This window comes from Urocitellus parryii, chromosome 7, assembly GCF_045843805.1.
Source record: "Urocitellus parryii isolate mUroPar1 chromosome 7, mUroPar1.hap1, whole genome shotgun sequence".
Classification (NCBI taxonomy): Eukaryota; Metazoa; Chordata; class Mammalia; order Rodentia; family Sciuridae; genus Urocitellus; species Urocitellus parryii.
The window spans coordinates 137,769,665-137,792,459 of NC_135537.1; the positions used below are offsets into that span (position 1 = coordinate 137,769,665).

The 22,795-nt window shown below is 38.4% G+C and overlaps 2 protein-coding genes across 2 annotated transcripts in view; one reads left to right on the forward strand and one right to left on the reverse strand.

Annotated features, from left to right (window-relative positions):
• Positions 1–556: 556 nt before the first annotated feature.
• Positions 557–22,795, forward strand: part of Mettl16 (methyltransferase 16, RNA N6-adenosine) — an 82,247-nt gene continuing 60,008 nt past the window's right edge. The window contains exons 1-2 of the mRNA XM_077801423.1: positions 557–687; positions 3,996–4,123. Of these exons, the coding sequence (XP_077657549.1) occupies positions 3,996–4,123 (128 nt within the window). The 5' untranslated portion in view covers positions 557–687. The remainder of the gene's footprint in view (positions 688–3,995; positions 4,124–22,795) is intronic.
• LOC144255801 (glycine cleavage system H protein, mitochondrial) lies at positions 12,995–13,587 on the reverse strand. The gene is made up of 2 exons (XM_077800724.1): positions 13,580–13,587; positions 12,995–13,526 (listed from the first exon to the last, which is right to left on the reverse strand). Exons 1-2 carry the CDS (start codon positions 13,585–13,587, stop codon positions 13,106–13,108), a joined length of 429 nt encoding a protein of 142 aa, XP_077656850.1. The 3' UTR covers positions 12,995–13,105.

A 22,795-nucleotide genomic window follows, 5' to 3' on the forward strand; every position in this document is an offset into this window, starting at 1 on the left:
GCCTCCAATCCAAGCGACTAAAGAGGTTGAGGCAGGAGGAGCCCAAGTTCAAAGCCAATCTCAGCAATTTTGCTATTTTGCTAGGCCCTAAGTAACTTAATCAGACACTGTCTCAAAATAAAAAATAAAAAAGTCTGGGGATGTGGCTCAGTGAGTAAGTGCCCCTGGGTTCAATCCCTGTTTCCAAATAAATAAATAATAATAAAAAAAGGTCTGGGGATGTAGCTCAGTGGTAAATTCTCCTGGATTAAATCCCCAGTACTATAAATAAATATAAGTAAATAAATAAGAAGGGCTAGGGATGTAGCTCAGGGGTAGAGTGCCTCTGAGTTCAATTCCCTGTACCACAAAACAAAAAAATACCATATTTCCTAGAAGATTCGAGAACAGGTCGCCTTTGGTCACACTGCAAAGGACCCGGTTCGATTTACCACCAATCCCCAGCCTTCTCTCAAAAAGAAGCCTCAAACGCCAGATATCGCGACAGTTTAATCTTCCTGCAGACTAGGCCATAGATATCGCGAGAGTGACTTGTCCAATCACGAGGTTAGATAGCTTCACAAGATGGCGGCGCGCTGGAAGCGTCACATCTGCGTTTCTTGGAGCTTCACGCAGCGGGTGGTAAAATTCTGAGATTTTACAGGCCCACACCAGGCACAAAATCGGTGAGGAACATCGCTGACAAAGGTGGGTTGCTTAACACTTTGTTTGGGTTTACGATTATGGGTCAAATTGTTAGCACGACCTCTGTAACAACATCCCATGGATCGTTTAGTTTCCTCATTGTCGCGTTCTGGGCTCTTGGGGTATGTTGTCTTCGGCTCTAGAAAGGGAGACCTGGTGCAGGTGGGTGTTTGCGGGCGCGGGGGCGCGCTACCATGTTATGAGTGGGTGGGAGGAGTTGAAAGACGGGGTTGAAGTAGGGAAGACCCTTCGGGGCTGATGTTTAGAGAGATGTGAAACTGAGGCGGGAAGACAAATGGAGTGGGTAAGGTGGAAGGAGTAATGTGGAAGGAGTGGAGGAGCTGGAGAACTGGTAGTGGCAGGACAAGTGGAAAAAGTCGGATTTATGGGGGAAGGAGAAAAGAGAAAACGGAGCTTAGGATCGAGGTGGAAGGAATCATTTGAGAAGGAATTCGACTTTCTAAAAGCAGAATTTAGTCAAATTTACAAGTTTTCATGTTAAGAAATATGGTAATTGAAGGTTAAGGGTTATGAGTAATCAAGGAAACAGAAGCATGGAAATGAGAAAGAGCAAAGAACGTCTGTGCGTCAGCCTCAAGAATACTACTTCTTTAGCTTTCTGGACTAAGGTAACCGGGAGAAAAAGTTCCAGCCCTTGGGCTGAGCTTTTTTTTGACACTCAAGATGGGGAAGGGACTGCCAACTCATTAAGGGTAACCTGGACAGTGAAAAGAATTCCATCGTTCGATCTTTCTTTTTCTCCCATCATTCTTTGAATCAACAAATAATTAAGTGCCTGCTCTCCTAGGCCCTGTTTTAGGTTCTGGGATATCATAGTGAACAAAGCAGACAAAATATTTTTCTTCATGAAGTTTATTGGCATAAGCAAAATAAATGTCTAAAGGGTAAATTCTATGTAGAAGGCTACAGTTAGAAAGTAAAATAAAAGCTAGGAAGTAAAATAAGATGCATTCATTTACTGCACATTTAAATAGGGTACTTAGGAAAGTTGTCAATGAGAAGTTGACATTTGACTGAAGACCTGAATAAGATGAGGGTACTTTCAGTGTATATATTTCTGGGGGAAGAACAGTCCAGGCACACTGACAGCAAGTGCAAAAGCCCTAGGGCATGAGTGTGCTAGACTTGATAGAAAATAGCAAGAAGACCAATGTGGCTTCTATGTTCTAGAGTAGAATAAGCCTGGAAAAGTAGATTAAAGTGGGGAGTGACAATGCTGATGCCAGGTAAGAGTTGACACCTAGGCTGGGGTTGTAGCTCAGACACATAAAAAAGAGTTGACACCTAACTAAACTTTAAGAAATAGATATATTTAGATTAAAATCCAGTGTTCTTGTTAGGAGGGTGGGTAGCAAAGAACCAGCTTTATTGACTCATTTTGCATCTGTTCTGACCAGAATAACTAATGCAGGAAATGAACTGAATTTATTATATTTGTAATTAACTTGGTCATATGTAACCTCGTTGACATTTGTTTCACACATGTTCAGAGTGTTGTGTCAGCTATGTAGTCTTAAGTATCTTTTATTTTCAGAGATAGGGTCTTGCTAAGTTTCTTAGGGCTCACTAAGTTGCTGAGGCAGGCTTTGAATTTGTGGTCCTCCTTCCTCATGTGTGTACACACACACACACACACACACACACAAATGTGCCCATACTTTTTGTACAAATCATTTGTATAATCATTTGTCTGTTGATGGACACTTGAGTTGTTGCCACCATTTTGCCATTGTGAATAATGCTGCTTTGACCATTGATGTACATTTGTGTTCCTGCACTCAATTCTTTGGGGGATATACCTAGGAGTGTAAAATTACCAAATATGGTACTTTTCCTCTCTTTTTTTCTTTTTTCTTTTTTTAGATGGGGAATTGAACCCTGGGGTGTTTAACCTCTTAGCCCCATCCACAGACTTTTTTATATTTTACTTTGAGACAGGGTCATTAAATTGGTTAGAGTTTTGCTAAGTTGCTGATGCTGACTTTGAACTTGCCATCCTCCTGTTTTAGCCTACTGAGCTGCTGGGATTATAGGTATGTGCCACTGTGCCCAGCAATATGGTAATTCTTGTTGAGTTTTTTTTTTCCTCCCAAAACCCCCACAAATCCATTTTTAGTTCTTTACTTTTCATTAGTTTAAATTCTTGAAGGATACAACATCACATAACTTCTGTGCCCAGTGGCCTTAGAAAGTTTGCTTTGGAATGTAGCATGAACCATGTCATTGTTTCCATGGGCACAAGCTACCTTTCCCCAGGTACTCTGGTTTTCTTCAGTTTGCCACCAAAAGTTACTTTGTTGTTTTTTGCCTTGTATATGCAAGCATATCTCTAGTCTCATTAGAATTCAGTTTCATCTCTAGAGTAAATACCTTCAGTTTTAAGAAGAGCTGGGTGTTCCCTTTGGTTCTGGGAACTCCGCTTACAGCCAGCACCCCAGGCTTCCAAACTTTTTGAAGTCCTGTTCTCAGTAGGCCTACACCGGCTCCAAGATGGCAAGAAGAGTATATGTTTAACTTATTTTTTTTCTTTTTTAGCAGTGCTTGAGGCCTATGTTTAACTTTTATTTATTTTATTTATTTTTTTGCGGTACCAGGGATTGAACTTAGAGAGTCTTTATCACTGAGCCACATCCCCAGTAGTTTTATATTTTATTTATTTATTTATTTTTTTAAAATTTTTTATTAGTTGCTCAAAACATTACAATGAACTTGACATATCATACATTTGATTCAGATGGGGTACTATGAACCGAAGGATCTTTATATTTTATTTTTGAGATAAGGTCTTCTAAATTGCTTAGGGCTTCCATTAAGTTGCTGAGGCTGGCTTCGAACTTATCATTCTCTTGCTTCAGACTCTGGAGCTGCTGGGATTACAGGTGTGTGCCACTGTACTAAGCCTGTGTTTAACTTTTTAAAAGAATCACTCAACTCTTTTTTTCCATAGCAGCTGTACCATTCTGTTACTTTCCTACCAGTAATGCATGAGGGCTCCAGTTTCTGCACATCCTTGCAAACACTTGTTTTCTGATTTTGTTTATAATAGCTATCCCAATGGATGTGAAGTGATATCTCCTTCTGGTTTTGATTTGTATTGCTCTAATGACTAATAGTGTTGTGCATCTTTTCATGTGCTTACTGTGTACATTTTCAAAATGTAATTTCTACTTCCTGAGTTGACTGGAAAAGACATGTTGGCTGTAACTGTTGACTTGGCTTCCATGACTTTCCCCATTATTGTTTTTCAACTAAATATGCTGATCTTTTACCTTTTTTTTTTCCCCCTAAAGATGGCGCCAATTAAATCAATGCACGAAAGAAATAGATACAAGGACATACCTCCTGACTTTGCATATCTGGCATCCAAATACCCAGATTTTAAGCAGCATGTTCAGATAAATCTGAATGGAAGAGTAAGGTAGGTAACAGATGAAAAGTCATTAATACTGCATCATTTCTGTGTGATCTGAATGGACATTATGTAATGGAAAACAAGCTAGACTGATAGAAGTAGACATTTCATTAAACATTTCCTGTGATCTTGGATAGTCACTTAACCTCCCTGGGTCGCAATTTTTTTTTTTTTTTTTTTGTACTGGGGATTTAACCCAGGGAGTTATATCACTGACCTACTTCCTTAGTCTTTTTTTCCCTCTATTTTTTATTTTGAGACAAGGTCTCACTAAGTTGCTGAGGGTCTCGCTAAATTGCCAGGGCCAACCTCAAACTTGTGACCTTTCTTCCTCAACCTCCTGAATGACTATAGGCCTGAGGGATTACAGGTCTGCACCACTGTGCCTGGCCTCGTTTTATTTATTTATTTTTTTAAACCTGTGAAATGAAAGGATTGAGCCTGATGTGTTTGGACTTTCTTTTGGGTTAAAAAAAAATTTTTTTTTTGTTGTCAAAATTATTTTATTTTATTTTTTTTTAAAGAGAGAGTGAGAGAGGAGAGAGAGAGAGAGAGAGAGAGAGAGAGAATTTTTAATATTTATTTTTTAGTTCTCGGCGGACACAACATCTTTGTTGGTATGTGGTGCTGAGGATCGAACCCGGGCCGCACGCATGCCAGGTGAACGCGCTACCGCTTGAGCCATATCCCCAGCCCTGTCAAAATTATTGTATGCAGAGATCCCAGAGTGATTACAGAGGCTAGGATTGTAGTCTGTGTGATCTAAAACTTGGTGATTAGTGAGAGTCTAAAGGCCTTATTTTGGGAAGTGTATGTTTGGGCTGGGGATATAGTTCAGTTGGTAGAGTGCTTGCCTTGCATGGGTTCAATCCCCAGCACCACACAAAAAAAAAAGAAAAGAAGTGTATGTTTATTTTATCAGAGTTAGAAAAATAATAACCATAATATCAAAACTGAGTTCATAGATATTTTACTTAAAATGTTGCTACATTTAAGTTAAAAGGTTAATTAAAAAGTAGTGTTTTAAGTAGTGTTTTTTTTTTTTTTTTTTTTTAAACTAGGGATTGAACCCAGGGGTGCTCTGCCACTGAGCTACATCTCCAGTCCTCTTTATTTTTATGTTGATAGAGGATCTTGCTAAGTCCAATGGCTGGGATTGAATTTATGGTCTTCCTGCCTCAGCTTCTCAAATTGCTGGGATTACAGGTGTATGCCACTATATGTGGTAAAAGGTTAATTTTTGAAAATTAAGAAAATATGTTGGGTGAGCTCAGTGGTAGGACACTTACCTAGCATGTGTGAGGCCCTGAGTTTAATCCCAGGTACTGGGTAGGCAGCTACTCAGAGATTGAGGCTGGAAGATCACAAGTTCAAGGACAGCCTGAGCAACTTAGTGAGACCCCACTTGATAATAAAATAAAAAGGTCCGGGGATGTAACTCAATGGTAGAGTATTTGCCTTGTATGTGGGAAGCCCTGGGTTCAATCCCCTATAAAATGACCGCCACCAAACAATAAAATCCCCAGCAACATCACTCCCCAAAAAGAAAAAAAATGTATGAGTGCCTTAGGAAATGGCAAAAATTATGATAAAGCATATAAGGTATGTAATATGTGTACTGTATGCATGAAAAGGAGTTATCTCTGTGTTCCCAAATTCTGTGGCACTTATTAAGGGACTTTCTGCAAAGTGTTGTTCTTCACCTTTGGGGAGAAAGAGAAGCAGGGTTTTGTTTTGTGTGTTTTTTTTTTAAGTACCAGGGATTGAACCCAGGGGCGCTTAACCACTGTACCACATCCCCAGCCCTTTTAAAATTTTTATTAAGAAAAAGGATCTCATTAAGTTGCTTAGGGCCTCATAAGTTGCTGAGGCTGGCCTTGAATTTGCGTCCTCCTGCCTCAGTCTCAAACTGCTGGGATTACAGGCATGTGCTATCATGCCCAGTTGGAGCAGGGGCTTTGAAGAGAAGAGGGAAGGTAAAGCAAAATAGAATCACAGAGCTTGAGGCATTTTGCTGACCTCTTCACTCCAAGCACTGTCCTTATGGCTTTAAAAATGGAGGCCCTAGAGTGGATCTTAACATGGGAGCCCAGATACTCTTTTTCTATTTTATTTTATTTACTTATTTTCATGTGGTGCTGAGGATTGAAACCGGTGTCTCACACATGCGAGGCAAGCGTTCTGCCACTGAGACACAATCCCAGCCCCATGTACTCTTAAAATCATGTTATTTTTTTTTTTTAAATATATATTTTTTAATTGTAGCTGGACACAATACCTTTATTTTATGTATTTATTTTTAAGTGGGGCTGAGGATTGAACCCAGGGCCTCGCACATGCTAGGCAAGCGCAAGTGCTCTACTGCTGAGCCACGATCTCAGCCCCCATGTTAATGTTTTTAAAAAATACGTTTATGTTATTTTTTCTGGGAGATAATTGATTCTTAGCTTTCATCAGATTCCCAGCAGTATCTGATACCCAGATCTCTAGCATATACATAGGTTGAGAGCAAATGCCTTAGAACTGTGGTTGCCAAGCTTTTATGATCACCTACTCTGCTCAGTTTATTAAAAAAAAAAAAAAATTGAGCATAGCTGATATGTGAATGCTTGTACTAAATACTACTGCTATGTAAGCACATTTGAAAACATGCTTTTTTAAAAAAATAGTTTTTAGTTTTGGGTGGACACAATATCTTTATTTTTGTATGTGGTGCTGAGGATCAAACCCAGTGCCTCACGCATACTAGGTGAGCGCTCTACCTCTGAGCCACAACCCCAGCCCTGAAAGCATACTTTAAAACAGAAATTGAAAATATATTTAAATGGAAATTATAATATTTTCTTTGGGGCTGGGGATGTGGCTCAAGCGGTAGCGCGCTTGCCTGGCATGCGTGCGGCCAGGGTTCGATCCTCAGCACCACATACCAACAAAGATGTTGTGTCCACCGAGAACTAAAAAAAAATAAATATTAAAAATTCCCTCCCTCCTCTCTCTCTCTCTCTCTCTCTCTCTCTCTCTCTCTCTCTCTCTCACTCTCTCTTTAAAAAAAATTTTTTTTCTTTGCTTTTGTCCTTTACTTTGGAGATCACTTCAAAGGGAATGAATTGGCATTTTTCTTTGTTTATAATATCCCTACCATTGTTCTTCAACCTTTAGTTCATAATTATGTGTGTAAGTGTTCTATTATTGTAACAGATAAATCAACTTATAAAGAGCAGTGCATTGTCAGGTGCAGTGGTGCATGATTTTAATCCCAGCAGCTTGGGAGGCTGATGCAGGAGAACTACAAGTTCAAAGCCAGTCTCAGCAATGTAGCAAGGCCCTTAGCAACTTAGGGAGACCCTGTCTCTAAATAAAATATAAAAAAGGGCTGGGGGTGTGGCTCAGTAGTTAAGTGTCTGTGGGTTCAATTCCCAGTGGGGTCCCCCCCCAAAAAAAAACCCTGAAAAATGGTGTATTGTGTCTGGGAGCACGTGATGGGGCAAAGCTACTCACCTCATAGCCACTGGGATGTGAAAGAGAAAGAGAGAGAAAAGGGCCAGAGTCTCATAGTCTTCTTGGCAGGCTCACCCCTAATCACCTAAAATCTCCCACTAGATCCTTCCTCATAAGATTCTCTGACCTCTCAGTTCTCTGACCTCCCAGCTGAGGAGCAAGCTTTTATATATAGGGCCTTTTGGAACATTATAGATCTAAGTTATAGCATACATAATGTATGTGAATATTTATTTTTCCTAGTAACTTTGGGGAAGATACAACTTTTTGTTTTTTCTCTATATCTACTATTACAGTTAAGAAATTATTTAACTAAAATCTATTGATTAGCCACATTGTGTTCAGTGCTAGGAAAACTGTAATAAACTACAAAGATACATTGCCATATTTGGAGTTTACACACTAATGGGAAAAGTGGACAAATACATAAGCAGTACTTTCAGTGTGGCAGAATCTGTGAAGTGTACAGTGTACTCACATAGAAGGAAGATCTGACCCCAACTTTGGAAAATAGAGAATGATTTGAAACAGAAATGGCATCCTTGTTGTGTTCTGAAGAATAAGTAAGTGTAGGCCAGGTGATGGGACTCAAGCGGTAACGCGCTCTCCTGGCATGCTGGGTTCAATCCTCAGCACCACATAAAAATAAAATAAAGATGTTGTGTCCACCGAAAACTGAAAAATAAATATTAAAAAATTCTCTCTCTCTCTCTCTCTCTCTCTCTCTCTCTCTCTCTCTTAAAAAAAAAAAAAAAAAAGAATAGTGTTCCAAGCAGCAGGAGCAGCATGTGCACGGAGCTCTAAGTAGTAGGGGAACTAAAAAGTTGAGCATGCTCAGAGTGTAGTGGACAAGAGAGATGAGGCTGGGAGGATTATACTTAGAGACCTTAATAAGTCCCATTAAGGAGTTTGGAATGTATCCTAAGAATGTGTAACAGAGTTACCATCCTCATCCTTATCCCTTAGTTTTAAAGCAGGGGAATTGTAATGTTTTGAATAACCAATAAAAAAAAAAAGATAAAAAAAATTTAAAAAAATGGGGATAAGTTAGGTTCTATTAAAGGATTATTATAAATTAAAATATGGAAAAATAATAAAGCAGGGGAGTAATATAATCAGAATTTTGTTTAAACATATATATTCTAGGGGCATTGTGGAGGACAGATGCAGGGAGAATTAAAATGGGATAGAGAGGTAGGTAGGAAATGGTTTTAGTAACACAGTAGGTATATTGGTAGCCCGGCCAGGTAGAGACAGTAGGGATGCAAATCTGGGTGAGAGAAATTCATGAATAGAATTGGTAAGACATGATGTAAATTTAAGAGAACAGAAGAGCTAAGTGTGGTATTGGGGTTCCATCTTAGCAAGAAGATAGATGGTTGTGGCATTTACTGGAGTATATAACCAACGAGGGAGGAAATGGTTTTAGGGAGATGATATTTTCAGTTTTGGATACATTGGATCTCAAAAGTCTATGAAATAACTCAAATGGAATATTTTATAGTAAATAAAAAAAATAGAAGTCTAAAGAGAAGGACACAGTGTGATGGAGGGGTGATTTTTGAAGCCGAATACCAGAGATTGAATGGAAGTGGGGAAAGAATTCCAAGTGTAGAAAATAGGCATGGTAAGTTTGGAGAATTTTGTGTAGATGTGGCTTAAGGAGACATAGGATAGCAGGTTGAGGAATAACAGAAGGTGGGAATGAAAGGAAACAAAGATCACAGGTTACAAAGAGCCTTTCGTAGCATGCCAGTTAGAATGGACTTGATTCCTCAGACCTTAAGGAGCCAGAGGAAGGTTTCTACTTTCTAGTTCCCCAAATTAAACCCAGGCCTTCACATGTGCTAGTAAATACTCTACCACTGAGCCACCTTCTCAGCCCTTGAGGGCTTTTAAGTTGAAATATAAGTTGGGCACAGTGGTGCATGCCTTTATTTCCAGCAGCTGGGAAGGCTGAGGCAGGAGGATTGCAATTTTGACACCAGCCTCAGCAATTTAGGAGGCCCTAAGCAATTTAGCAAGACCCTGTCTCAAAGTAAAAAATAAAAAAGGGCTAAAGGGGCTGGGATTGTAGTTTAGTGGTAGAGTGCTTGCCTTGCACGTGGGAGGCCCTGGGTTCGATCCTCAGCACCATATAAAAATAAAGATATTGTGTCCATCTACAAGTAAAAAAAAAATTTTAAAAATGGGGGTGGTGCTTAGGATGTGGCTGAGTGGTTATGTGCCCCTGGATTCAATCTCCAGTACAAAAAAAGGATAAAATAAATAAATAAATAAATAGATAGATAGATAGATAGATAGATAAATAAATATATTTTTTAAAGAGAGAGAGAGAATTTTTTTTAATATTTATTTTTTAGTTCTCGGCAGACACAACATCTTTGTATGTGGTGCTGAGCCACATCCCCAGCCCTATTTATTTTATTTATATATTTATGTATGTATGTTTTAATCACTAAGAGAAGGCCAAATAGTTCTTTTAGCACAACATATCTAAATGGATTAAAGGTACCTGACAAATAATGTTAAAATCAATGAATATCAAATATCAACAAATATTTGTTGAGTTCATGAGAGTAATTCCTCTATTAAACATGATATTCCTGAGTTTTAGTGGTTCAGGCCTGTAATCCCAATGACTTAGGAGGCTGAGGTAGGAGGATTGTGAGTTTAAAGCCAGCCTCAGCAATTTAGCAAGGCCCTAAGCAACTTAATGAGACTCTGTCTCTAAAATATAAAAAAAGGGGGCTAGGGATGTGGCTCAAGTAGTAGTGCTCTTGCCTGGCATGTGTGTGGCCTGGGTTCGATCCTCAGCACCACATACAAACAAAGATGTTGTGTCTGCTGAAAACTAAAAAAATAAATAAATAAAATTAAAAAAAAATATATAAAAAAGGGTTGGGGATGTGGCTCAGTGATTAAGTATTCCTGGGTTCAGTTTCCAGAACCAAAAAATAAACAACAACAACAACAACAACAACAACATATCATACCATATACAAATGATATACTGTATTAGTCCTTCTTGTGCTGTTGTAATAGAATACTTGAGATTGGGTAATTTATAAAGAATAGAAATTTATTTCTCAAAGTTCAAGAGGCTGGTAAGTCCAAGATCAAGGCCCCAGCATTTGATGAGTGCCTTCTTACATAGTGGAAGATAGGAGGGGGCAAACCCACTTGAGCAAGTTCTTTTTATAGTGGGTTTAATCGTTGATGAAGCCTGGTCATGGTGGTACATGCCTGTCATCTCAGCAGCTTGGGAGGCTAGATCTTGAGTTCAAAGCCAGCCTCAGTAAAAGGGAGGCACTAAGCAATTCAATGAGACCCTGTCTCTAAATAAAATACAAAATAGGATTGGGATGGGGCTCAGTGGTTGCCCCTGAGTTCAATTCCTGGTACACCACCTCCGTCTCCCCCCAAAAAATTGGTGATAAAGGCAGAGCCCTAGTGACCTAAATACTTGCTCTTAGTTCCTGCTTCCCAACATTGTTGAGTTAGGGATTAAGTTTCTAACACATGAGTTTTGGGAGATACATGCAGACCATTAGCACATATCTAAGCACTATTATAGAAAAATGAAAAATAAAAGGATGATAAATATATACTAGGTTAATTAAAGTTCTTTAAGTCAATAAAGTAAATAGAAGGCAGAAAAGTACCAGATTAGAAAAAGAGTGAGGGGCCTGGGGTTGTGGCTCAGTGGTAGAGTGCTTTCCTAACACATGTGACTCACTGGGTTTGATCCTCAGCACCCTATAAAGGTATTAAAAAAAAAAAAAGAAAATGAGGGTGAGTTTATATCAATAAAAAAATGCTGATAAGGATGTGGAGAAAAAGGAACCCTTACATTCTGTTTAAAGGAATATAAATTATGGAACAGGCATTATGAAAAACAATATAGAGGTTGTTCAGAAAATTAGAAATAGAGCTACCATTAGGTCTAGTTATCTTATTCCTTGGTATGTATCTGAAAGAAATGAAGTCAGCATATGAAAGATAGCTGCATACCAATGATTATTGCAGCACCACTCCTAATAACTAAGATATGGAATCAGCCCAGGTGCCTGTCAACAGATGAATAGATAAAGAAAATATGGTATATATACACAATGGAATATTGTTCATCCATAAAGAAGAATGGAATGTAGGAAAATGGATGGAAATAGACCGCGTCATGTTAAGTAGAGCAAACCAGATACAGAAGAGTGGTTATCTCATGTTTTCTCTCATGTGGAAACTAAAAACAAACAAAACAAGAACTGAAAGTAGAAAAGGGATTATTAGGGACTGAGAAGGGGCCTGGGGACGGGAAGAGAGAAGAGACAGAACGTAAAAGGGTAGATGGATAGGATCAGCACACAATGTTTTGCACACGTGGAAATATCAGTGTTAATAATTATAATAAAGAATTTTAGTAACATTAAAAAGAAGACTTTTAGTATTTTGAAAAATATAATGTAGAAGTATCTTTTAAAATGTGTTTGATTCTAGGTATGATGGCACACATTTATAATCTCATCAACTCAGGGAAACTGAGGCAGAAGGATCCCAAGTTCAAGGCCAACCTGGGGAACTTAGTGAGACCCTTTCTCAAAATAAAATAATTAAAAGGACACAGGGGGTTGAGGCTGTAGCTCAGTGGCAGAGTGCTTGCTTAACATGTGTGAGACACTGTTAATCCTCAGCATTCACCTAAAAATAAATAAATAAAATAAAGGCATTCTGTCCATTTACAACTACAAAAAAGAAGGACTGTGGATGTAGCTCAGTGGGTAGAGCACCCCTGAATTCAGTCCCTAGTTCTGGGGAGGGGGATAAAAAATAACATGTTTTACATAAATACACATAATTAAAATATGTGATATTATTCATAGATATTTTCCTCTTACATTTCTTACCAAATAGAAATGAACAGAGGAATGACTTACATACTTTCAAGAGTATCCACAAATACTTCAAAAACAATTATATAAAAATACTTTTTGTATGCTGTCTTTTTTTTTTTATTAAGGAAGTTGAATATTTTATTATTTTGTTGCAAGCTGCTGTTTCAGTGTATAAAAATAACACCAGTGAATGCAGTACATTATAAAATTAAGATTGTATTGTTCTCTGACACTGTACAACACACACTTTCCTCTATGTCCAGTTTTTTTTCAAGTGGAAGATAATTAAGTATATTGACCCAGATCCAGGGATGGATGTAAGCACGTTACAGTATTATATTAGGCATATAACAAGATTATCCTTGAATTACATACTTATTTTTATAAGTATTTTTACCACAGATAATTTCATGAATTCTGATATCAACCTAGTGCCTACTCTAAAAATCATAAGGAATTGTAAAAAAGATGCATATTGTGTAGTCATTGGGAAGTTAAGGGGTATCTTCTTCCAGTAGCATTGTTAAGAATAGTTTTTAAGTCTTCTATAAGACAACTGCTGCAGTTATTCCACACTAGTTTATTTAGGGTGCCATTTTCACTCCTCAATAGATTTTACATATTTCTCATATGCTTCTTCGCTCATTAGGTCATCTAGTTCTGAAGGGTCACTCAGTGTCATCATTATCAGCCAACCATCTTCATAACAAGATTTGTTCACAAGCCCTGGGTTTTCTGCAAGTGCCTCATTAATTTCAGTTACTTCTCCTGATAGAGGAGAATAGAGTTCACTGGCAGCTTTCACACTTTCCAAAGCACCAAACTCATCTTGTTTTTTCAATTTTGTTCCAACTTCAGGAAGACTACAATAAACAACATCTCCCAGAGCTTCCTGTGCAAAATTGCTGATTCCCACTGTTCCAATACCATTTTCTGTAGTTATCCATTCATGTTTCTCTGTGAATTTACGCACGGAGAGCAGAATGGGTCCGGTGTGCAGCGTCCGAACAGCGCCCGCCCTCACCCGCCCTCACACGCTGCGGCCGCAGCTAGCGCGCTCCGGACTGCTCGCAGCGCCATATTCGCAAGGGTACAGAGGGTCGCCGGCGACGCTTCGGCCGCCCTGCGACCCCGGCTATGCTGTCTTCTTTATAAGAAAGAGTTAAAATCTTTAACCTATTATTTAGAACTTCATTTTTTTTTCTTTTGTTTTAGCCCTGAGATGGGATCTCATTGTGTTGGCCAGGCTGATCTTTTTTTTTTTTTTTTTTAACACAATATCTTTATTTTGTTTATTTATTTTGATGTGGTGCTGAGGATCGAACCCAGTGCCTCACACGTGCAAGGCAAGCGCTCTGCCACTGAGCCACAACCCCAGCCCAGGCTAGTCTTGATACATTGGACTTGAGTTATTTCTTGCCTTCCTGCCTCAACCTCCCAAGTGCTGGGACTGTAGATGCACTTCAATGTGTGGCTTACAACTTCACTTTTAATGGACTCATTGACAAAAACAAAATTTTCATAGGCTTTTTTTTTGGTACTATGAATTGGACTTCAGCAATGAGCTACATCCACATTCCTTTTTATTTGTTATTTTATAGAGACAAGGTCTCACTAAATTACTTAGGGGCTTACTAAGTTGCCCATGATGGCCTCAAACTTGCAATCCTTCTGCCTTAGCCTCTTGAGTAGGTAAAATTATAAGGAGTGTTGCCACAGTACCTGGCTATTAATGGATTATTATTTATTTTATTTTATTTTATTTTTTGGGTACTGGGAATTGAATTCAGATGTGCTTTACCACTGAGCTATATTCCCAGCGTGCTCTCGCACTCTCTTTTTTTTTTTTTTTTTTTTTGTGGTGCTGAGGATTGAATCCAGGGCTTTGTGTATGTGAGGCAAGTACTCTACCAACTGAGCATTATATCTCCAGCCCATTTCCCAGCTTTTTATTTTTTATTTTAAGACAGGGTGTCATCAGGTTGCTTAGGGCCTCACTAAATTGCTGAGGTTGGCTTTGAAATTTTGTTTCTCCTACCTCAGCTTCTCAAGCCATTGGGATTACAGGTTGTGCTTCCATGCCTGGCTAGATTTTTAAGTATACAATCCACTATGTTTTTATAACCACAGTAGGGTACAGCAGATCTCTAGAACTTAACTCATCTTGTATAACTAAAAATTTTTACTTGTTGTTTAGTAATCTTCTATGTTCTTACTTCCCCCACAATATTCTTTTCTTTGCTTCTGGAACTCTATTTTAGGTGTTTCATGTAATTGAAATCATATGGTTATTTATTTGTTCCTCTGTCACTGACTTATTTCACTTAGCGTGTCTTCAAAGTTTATCCATGTTATTATATATTGCAGAATTTCGTTTTAAGACTGGATAATACTAATATTCCAGTGTATGTACATACCATAGTTCATATTATCTGTTCATCTGTTGATGCACCTGTATTTCATCCACCACTTGTCTATTTTGAATAGTGCTACAGTGAGCATAGATATGCTGGTATCTCTGAGAGCCTAATTTCAGTTCTTTTGGATAAATACTCAGAGAAGTGAGATTGCTGGCTCATGTTAATTCTAAGTTTGATTTTTTGAATTTCAGTAACTTTAAAAAGAAGACTTTTAGTATTTTGAAAAACATAATGTAGAAGTATCTTTTAAAATGCATTTGAATCTAATGTGTTGATGCACATTTATAATCTCATCAACTCTGGAAACTGAGGCAGAAGATCCCAAGTTCAAGGCCAACCTCTATACTATTTTCCATAGTGAAACTATTTTTGGGTAACTACTAACAGTATAAAAGCATTTCAGTTTTTCTCTGTCATCACCAACACTTGTTGTCTTTAATTTTTTTGATAATAGCCATCCTGACAGGTGTGAGGTAATATCTCTTTTGGTTTTGAATTACATTTCGCTGATGAGTAGTAACTTTGAGTATCCTTTCAAGTATGTTGGTCAGATTTGTGTTTGGAGAAATGTTTATTCAAGTTCTTTAGCCATTTAAAAATCAAGTTATTCGGGCTGGGGTTGTAGCTCAGTGGTGGAGTACTTTAGCAGATGTGGGGTACTGGGTTTGATCCTCACCACCATATAAAAAATAAACAAAATAAAGGTATTGTGTCTATTTATAACTAAAAAATATTTTTTAAAAATCAAATAAGTAGTTATTTTCTTTTTGAGTTTTAGGATTTCCTTATTTATTTAGGAAATTAACTCCTTAATCAGATACGGGGTTTACAAATACATTGTATGGGTTGTTTTTCCACCACTGAGCTACACCTCAGCCCTTTTTTTTGTTTGTTTGTTTGGTACTGGGGACTTTGGTACCCAGGAGTGCCTACCCACTGAGTCACATCCCCAGCCCTTTTTAATTTTTCATTATGAGAGAAGTCTTCTATGTCACTTAGGGCCTTGCTAAGTTGCTGAGTCTGGCTTTGAACTTGTGATCCTCCTGCCTCAGGTTCCCAGTAGCTGGGATTATAGACTTGTGCTACTGTGCCCAGCAAGCAAGCATGCATCTATCTATCTATCTATCTATCTATCTATCTATCTATCTATCTATCTGCCTGTGCTACTCGTCCAGCATCTATCTCTCTATCTATCCATCCATCCTTCCATCTATCCAGGGAAAAGAACACACAAATGTATTACATGACTAGGGCATGGGAATATTAGACTTCAACATGGTAGAACAGACCTATGATGACTATAGGAGAGAAAATGCTCTTTAGTGTAAATGACCTAGCTGTTCTTAGACATCGTCTATTTTCCTGCTCATTTAAGGTTGGAGTTGTTATCTTTGCATTGATAGAATGTTCCTCATATTTATTTATTTATTATTTACTTATTTATTTATTTATTTATTTGTTGTAGTTGAACTCAATACCTTTATTTATTTATTTTTATGTGGTGCTGAGGATCGAACCCAGGGCCTTGCATGTGCTAGGCAAGCGCTCTACAGCTGAGCTACAACCCCAGTCCCTGTTCCTCATTTTTATAATGGCTTTTTTTTAAAAAAAATTATTTATTTATTTAAATTTTTTTGAGAATTTTAATATTTATTTCTTAGTTTTTGGCGGACACAACATCTTTGTATGTGGTGCTGAGGATCGAACCTGGGCCGCACGCATGCCAGGCAAGCACACTACTGCTTGAGCCACATCCCCAGCCCCTTTATAATGGCTTTTTATTTAACTCTGTGAAATATATGAAAGATTAATCACCAAAATGTAAACTCAAGCTAATTATGGGAAAGGAATACAAGATAAAATCTGAGATCTGAGGTGGGTTGGAGTGACATTTCTTTGCTCAGCTCTTAAGGGAATAGTGGGTGTTGTAGATAGTGGAGGTACTTCTATGTCAGCCATCCCAAGTACCAGTCTTGAGCGTGCTGTGAGATTTCAGATAATTCTCTTAGTTATACTAAAAAAAGTATAAAAGGATGTAGATTAAATGGTTGTCATAAGGTTAGCAGTAATGCATGTATAGCACATTGTAGGCACTTGCTTAATGATTCTCATTGTTTTTAACCTTGGTATAATTAAGGTGATGAATATTGGTCATGTGATATCTTTTCTTCCCTGCACCTGTCATTGCTTTGTTCTGATCATATCAGACTCTGCAGTTAGGTTTTAGTTTGTGCTTTTTCATAATAACAGCTTCATAGGGACAGCCTGCATTTTACTTGAATTCCATTAGTTGAGTTTGAAGATGGTGTGACACTTATCTGATTTGTCCAAACCAAAGACCCATTATTGATGCTTGGGTAACTAACATTTTTAGCACCTCAGTGATGATGCAATAACTAGAAAGCAACTTCCGAAGTAGAGTTGGGACTTTGGCCTTTGTTGTTATTAGATCAGGTTCAGTATCTACAGTATTAGAATGGTGGTTGTTTCATCCATGTATAGAAATGTATCCTTCCTCTGGGCATGGTGGTACAAGCCTGTAATTTCAGCCCTTGGGAGGCTGAGGCAAGGTCCAGGTCAGCCTGGAAAAATTAGCAAGACCCTGTCTCAGAATTTAAAAACATTTGGGATGTAACTCAGTGGTAAAGCACCCTTGGGTCAGTCCTCGGTACTGGGGTAAAAAAGATGTCATTTCAAAAGCCATTTATAATGTAATACTGTGTTCATCTGCAGGGAAGGAGTCCTGGGGAAACCGGACTTGAGTGTGTTGACAATAGGCTGTTTTGTGAAGCTGGTTGTGTTAAACAAATAACAAAGACTGATGGAATGAATAAATTACTGATTTCCACATGATATCTAATTTTAGTTCCTAGGCCTCCCTGTGATCTTGGAAATGAGAATTAAAAAAAGATCTTGCCTATGTTCAGGATTTTTAGTGTCTCAGGGTGTTAATGTGTCCTAGATATTTAAATAGTGAAGTTGGATGACTAGACTTTGTCCTTCAAAGTCTGACATTAGGATTAATGTATATGTTTTTTTAGAAGTAAAGTACAAACATTTTGCTAACATAGTCTTAAGAATCAGCTCTTCATCAGTTTTCAATTGATGTCTTGTGTATTTTGATGATTAGGGTATAATTCTTCATTAATAAATTATGTTCATCAGTGAATAGTATAAATATGTTTTGAAAACAAGGGTTGTTTATATAAACAACAACTGTTTGAAGCTTCAGTGAAAACATAATTGTATTGCTGTTTCTCTTGCCCTGAATGTCTCATGAAGCTGTGTGATGGAATGCTCAAGCTGCAGCACTGTCTTTTGGTGATTACTATCACTGTTGGAAAATCTTGTTTTGGTTGTCAATAGAATTGGCCCTCTGTCATAGAAAACAAGTACTCTGGAACCAAGAATCTGTTTTCCTCTTTTTTTGAGTGTGTGGTGCTGTGGTTTGAACCCAGGGCCTCATACATACTGGCTCTGTCACAGAGTTACACCCCAGGCCTTTTCAAAATTTTATTTTGAGATAGGGTTTTACTAAGTTGCCCAGTCTGACTTGAAACTTGGTGATCATCCTGCCTTGGCCTCCTCAGTATGTTTTTAAGAATTTGACTACTTTAGACTCCTCATATAAATGGGATCATGAAGTATTTGTGACTGACTTATTTCAGAGTAATGTCCTCAATATTCATCCACGTTATAGCATATGATAGGATTTTCTTTTTAAAGACTGAATAGTATTAGTATTCCATTGTATGTGTATACATTTTCTTTTTCTTTTTGCGGTACTATGGATTGAACTAAGGGATGCTTCAACCTCTGAGCTACACGCCTAGTCCCTGCCCCCAAACCCGCCTTTTTAAATTGACCTAGGGTCTCACTAAGTTGCCAAGATTGACCTCAAAATTGTAATTCTCCTACCTCAGCCTCTTTAGTCCCTGGGATTACAGGTTTGTGCTACAGTGCCTAGCTGTATATAGAAATTTTAAATTTTCTGATGGACATTTAGATTGCTTTCACCTCTTGGCAATTTTTTGCAACGAACATAGGTATGTAATGTATCTTATATAAATGTATCTTAGAGATTCTTAAGGGAGGGGTGATGGCCAGCATCTCATTGGGGGGTTCTTCTTGCCCAAGAGAATGTAAGCCACCCAAAAATTTAGAGTCTCAAATAATTAATGAATAACAAAACGCAAATATTCAGAAGCATATTTACAAACGTGGAACACCTGATAGATCTAGTCCATATAGGCTCTGGAACTAGACAGAAAAGATGGCTCCGATGGTTTATTTAAGGGGGTACAACAAAGTCAGGGATAAGGTTTCAGGGCGGAGTCTTGCTTCCTGATGTCTTGTAGTCAGCAGGTTGATTGACATCTTGGCAAGTCACACCCATCCCAGCTGCTATGTGGACCACTGCAGAGCGGGATAGAAATTCACACTGTCCCTGGTCAATTGACCATAAATTATATTCACTGGTCATTCCCAGACACCAAATGTTTCTATCCACTAGGCTTCCATGTGTGGTGACCCACATGCAACCCATGGGTGGCTCGTGACAGATCTTATTTTCAATTCTTTTTTTCCTTCATTTTAAAAACTTGAAGTTGCATATATTTAAGGACACATATATTTATTGGTGTGTGTGAATGTATGTGTGTGTGTTCTTTTTTGTGGTAATGGGGATTTTTATTTTGAGTCAGGGTCATAGTATGTGGTCTTTTGTGACATTTTTCTTGACTTTTAAACATATCTAAGTCTTTCATTAAAAAAATTAATAAAGCCTCTCCATTAATCTACTATTACTCCATCTTTCTTCTTTCCTATACAATCCAACTTCTTAAAAGAATTATATGTACGCCGGGTGTGGTGGCACTTACTTGTTGTTTTAGTCAGCTTTTTTACTGCTGTAGCTAAAGGATCTGACCAGAAAACAACTATAGAATGGGGAAAAGTGTATTTGAGGGCTCACAATTTCAGAGGTCTTAGTCCATAGAGGGCTGGCTCCATTTCTCAGGGCCTGAGATGAGGCTGAACATCATGGTGGGAGAAGGTGGTGGAGGGAAGCAGCTCATACCATGGTGATGAAGAAGCAGAGAGAGGGCGGGGGCTGGAACTCAGTGGTGCATGCTTGCCTAGTATGTGAGAGGCACTGGGTTTGATTTTCATCACCGTATATAAAAATAAAGGTCCATTGACAAAAAAAAAAAAAAAAAAAAAAAGGAGGGGGAGGAGGAGGAGGAGGAACTATTAAAAAAAGTAGGGCTGGGGTTGTGGCTCAGTGGCAGAGTGGTTGCCTTGTATGTGTGAGGCACTGGGTTCAATCCTCAGCACTACATAAAAATGAACAAATAAAATAAAGGTATTCATATTCTCTCCGTCTATAACTACAAAAAAAAAAAAAAAGAAGAAGAAGAAGAGGAGGAAGAGAAGGAGAAGGAGAAGAAGGAGAGAATCCATTGGCCAGATAAAAATATATACCCAAAGCCATGCCCCAATTCCTACCTCCTCCAGCTATACCTTACCACTTAGTTACCACTTAATCCCCATCAAGATTAAATCACTGATTGGGTTAAGACTCTTAAAATCCAGTCATTTCTCCTTTGAACCGTCTTGCATTGTCTCACACTTGAGTTTTTGGGGGACACCTCACATCCAAACCATAACACTTGTAATCTCAGAGACTGGGGAGGCTGATGGAAGGGGATCATGAGGTCAAGCCAACTGCAGCAATTTAGTGAGACCCTATCAAAATAAAAAGGACAGGGGATGACTTCATGGTTAAATGCCCCTGGGTTCAATCCCTGATACTGCATCCCCTCCCCTCAAAAAGGGAATTATTTGTTTTTTTGTCTCTTTCCCCACCATAATCTTTTAGTCTGTAGCTCATTCTGGGTGGTTTCTTCTTTCTCTCTCTTTTCTCCTTTTTTTTTTTTTTTTTTGTACTAGGAGTGTGATTTTTTTTTTTTTTTTTGGTTGTAGTTGGACAGAGTGCCTTTATTTATTTATCTGTTTTTGTAGTTGTAGATGGACATCATGCCTTTATTTATTTTTATTTATTTTTATTTTTATTTTTTTGTGGTGGGGATTGAACCCAGGGCCTTGTGCATGCAAAGCAAGCACTTTACCAACTGAGCTATATCCCCAGCCCCTTTATTTATTTTTAATAGTAGTTTTTTCCTCCTCCTCCTCCTCCTCCCCTTCTTCTTTTTCCTTCTTCCTTCTTCTTCTTTCTTCTCTCCTTCTCCTCCTCCCTCCTTCCTCCTCCTCCTTCTCCTCCTCTTCCTCCCTCCTTCCTCCTCCTCCTCCCTCCTCCTCCTCCTCCCTCCTCCTCCTCCTCCTCCTACTCCTTCTTTCTTCTTCTTTCTTCTTCTGTTGTCAATGGACCTTTATTTTTTATGTGGTGCTGAGAATTGAACTCTGCCTCACACATGCTAGGCAAGCACCCTACCATTGAACCCACAACTCCAGCCCCTCAGTTGACTTTTGAGCAACAGGTTATGTTCTCCTTCATGGTCACCCTCCTCTTTGTCTTCTCTGATACCACATTGCTCTTGCTTTCCTTGTTATCACTGTGGCCTCCTTTGGTCTCCTTGTGGAGCTTTCTCTATAATAACTGTACGTATAGCTGCTAAAGCATTCCTCAAGGCTTTCTTTAAATTTTTGTTTCCCCCCACTTGGTACTGGGGATTGAATCCAGGGGCACTCTCACTTTTATAAAGGTTCTGGATTAGGGGATAAAATTGTAATGTTCTAATTATAAGGTACTAGGAATTTGGCCTCTATCTTCCTCTCCAGCATCATCTTGAACTGTGTGCATGCACTTGCTTTGCCCACTGCATTTTAGACATAGAATGTTATGTTCCCTTGCCCCATTTTCTTTCCTGTGTTAATTTTTTTTCTACTCTCAGCTATCTATCTCTGCAGGGAAACCTTGCCTGACCTTCTTAAGACAGATTAATTCATTTACTGGGTCTCATAGCACCTTCTACCTATTTTTTACAGTATTTATCACAGAATTTTACATGTGTATTGGATTCAAAGCTGTCCTTTACCAGACTGTGCTTGCTTATTGCAACTGATAAAAATGTCTGTTGAATGAAGAATGGAATGCAAGCCAGCTACCATAACTTCTTAAAAATTCTAACCTACTCTATATAACTCAGGTATATGAAGTAGCAATAAAGAGAGGGAAGCATTTTTATACTTCACCTTTAAAAGTATGGAGTAAGCTGGGAATATAGCTCAGTGGTAAAGTGCTTGCCTATCATGTGCAAGGCCCTGGGTTCAATCCCTAGTACTTAAATAAAAGAATGAAAATTAAGAAGTCAGCCAAGCTTGGTGGTGCATGCCCGTAATCCCAGGAATTTGGGAGGCTGGAAGCTGGAGGCTGAGGCAGGAAGATCACAAGTTCAAGGTCAGTGTAGGTAACTTAATAAGTTTCTCAGTAACTTAGTAAGACCCTGTCTCAAAATTAAAAATAAAAAGTATTGGGGATGTCACATAGTAATAAGGTGCCCCTGGGCTCAATCCCCAATACTAAGAAACAAAGCCTACAGAGTAACCAAATATACCCACTTTCTTTACATTTCTACTGTTTACAATAGAGGGTCCAACCTGTCAGCCTGTGAGTTGTACAAAATTTAGTTATTATTTACTGACCATATAGATTTTAAGAATAGAAGAAATTTTGTATGAAAATAAAGATTGCTGGTTTTGTTTAAATGTAATAGAGATCTGGCAAACTGGGCTGGCAAACCCACTTGATGTTAATTAATTACCTTGAAGTGGATGTGGCTATATTCTTTGAAATGGTCATTTGTGTCATCTGGCATAGTACTGCAAAAAGCATAGTCATTGAGCTGGCC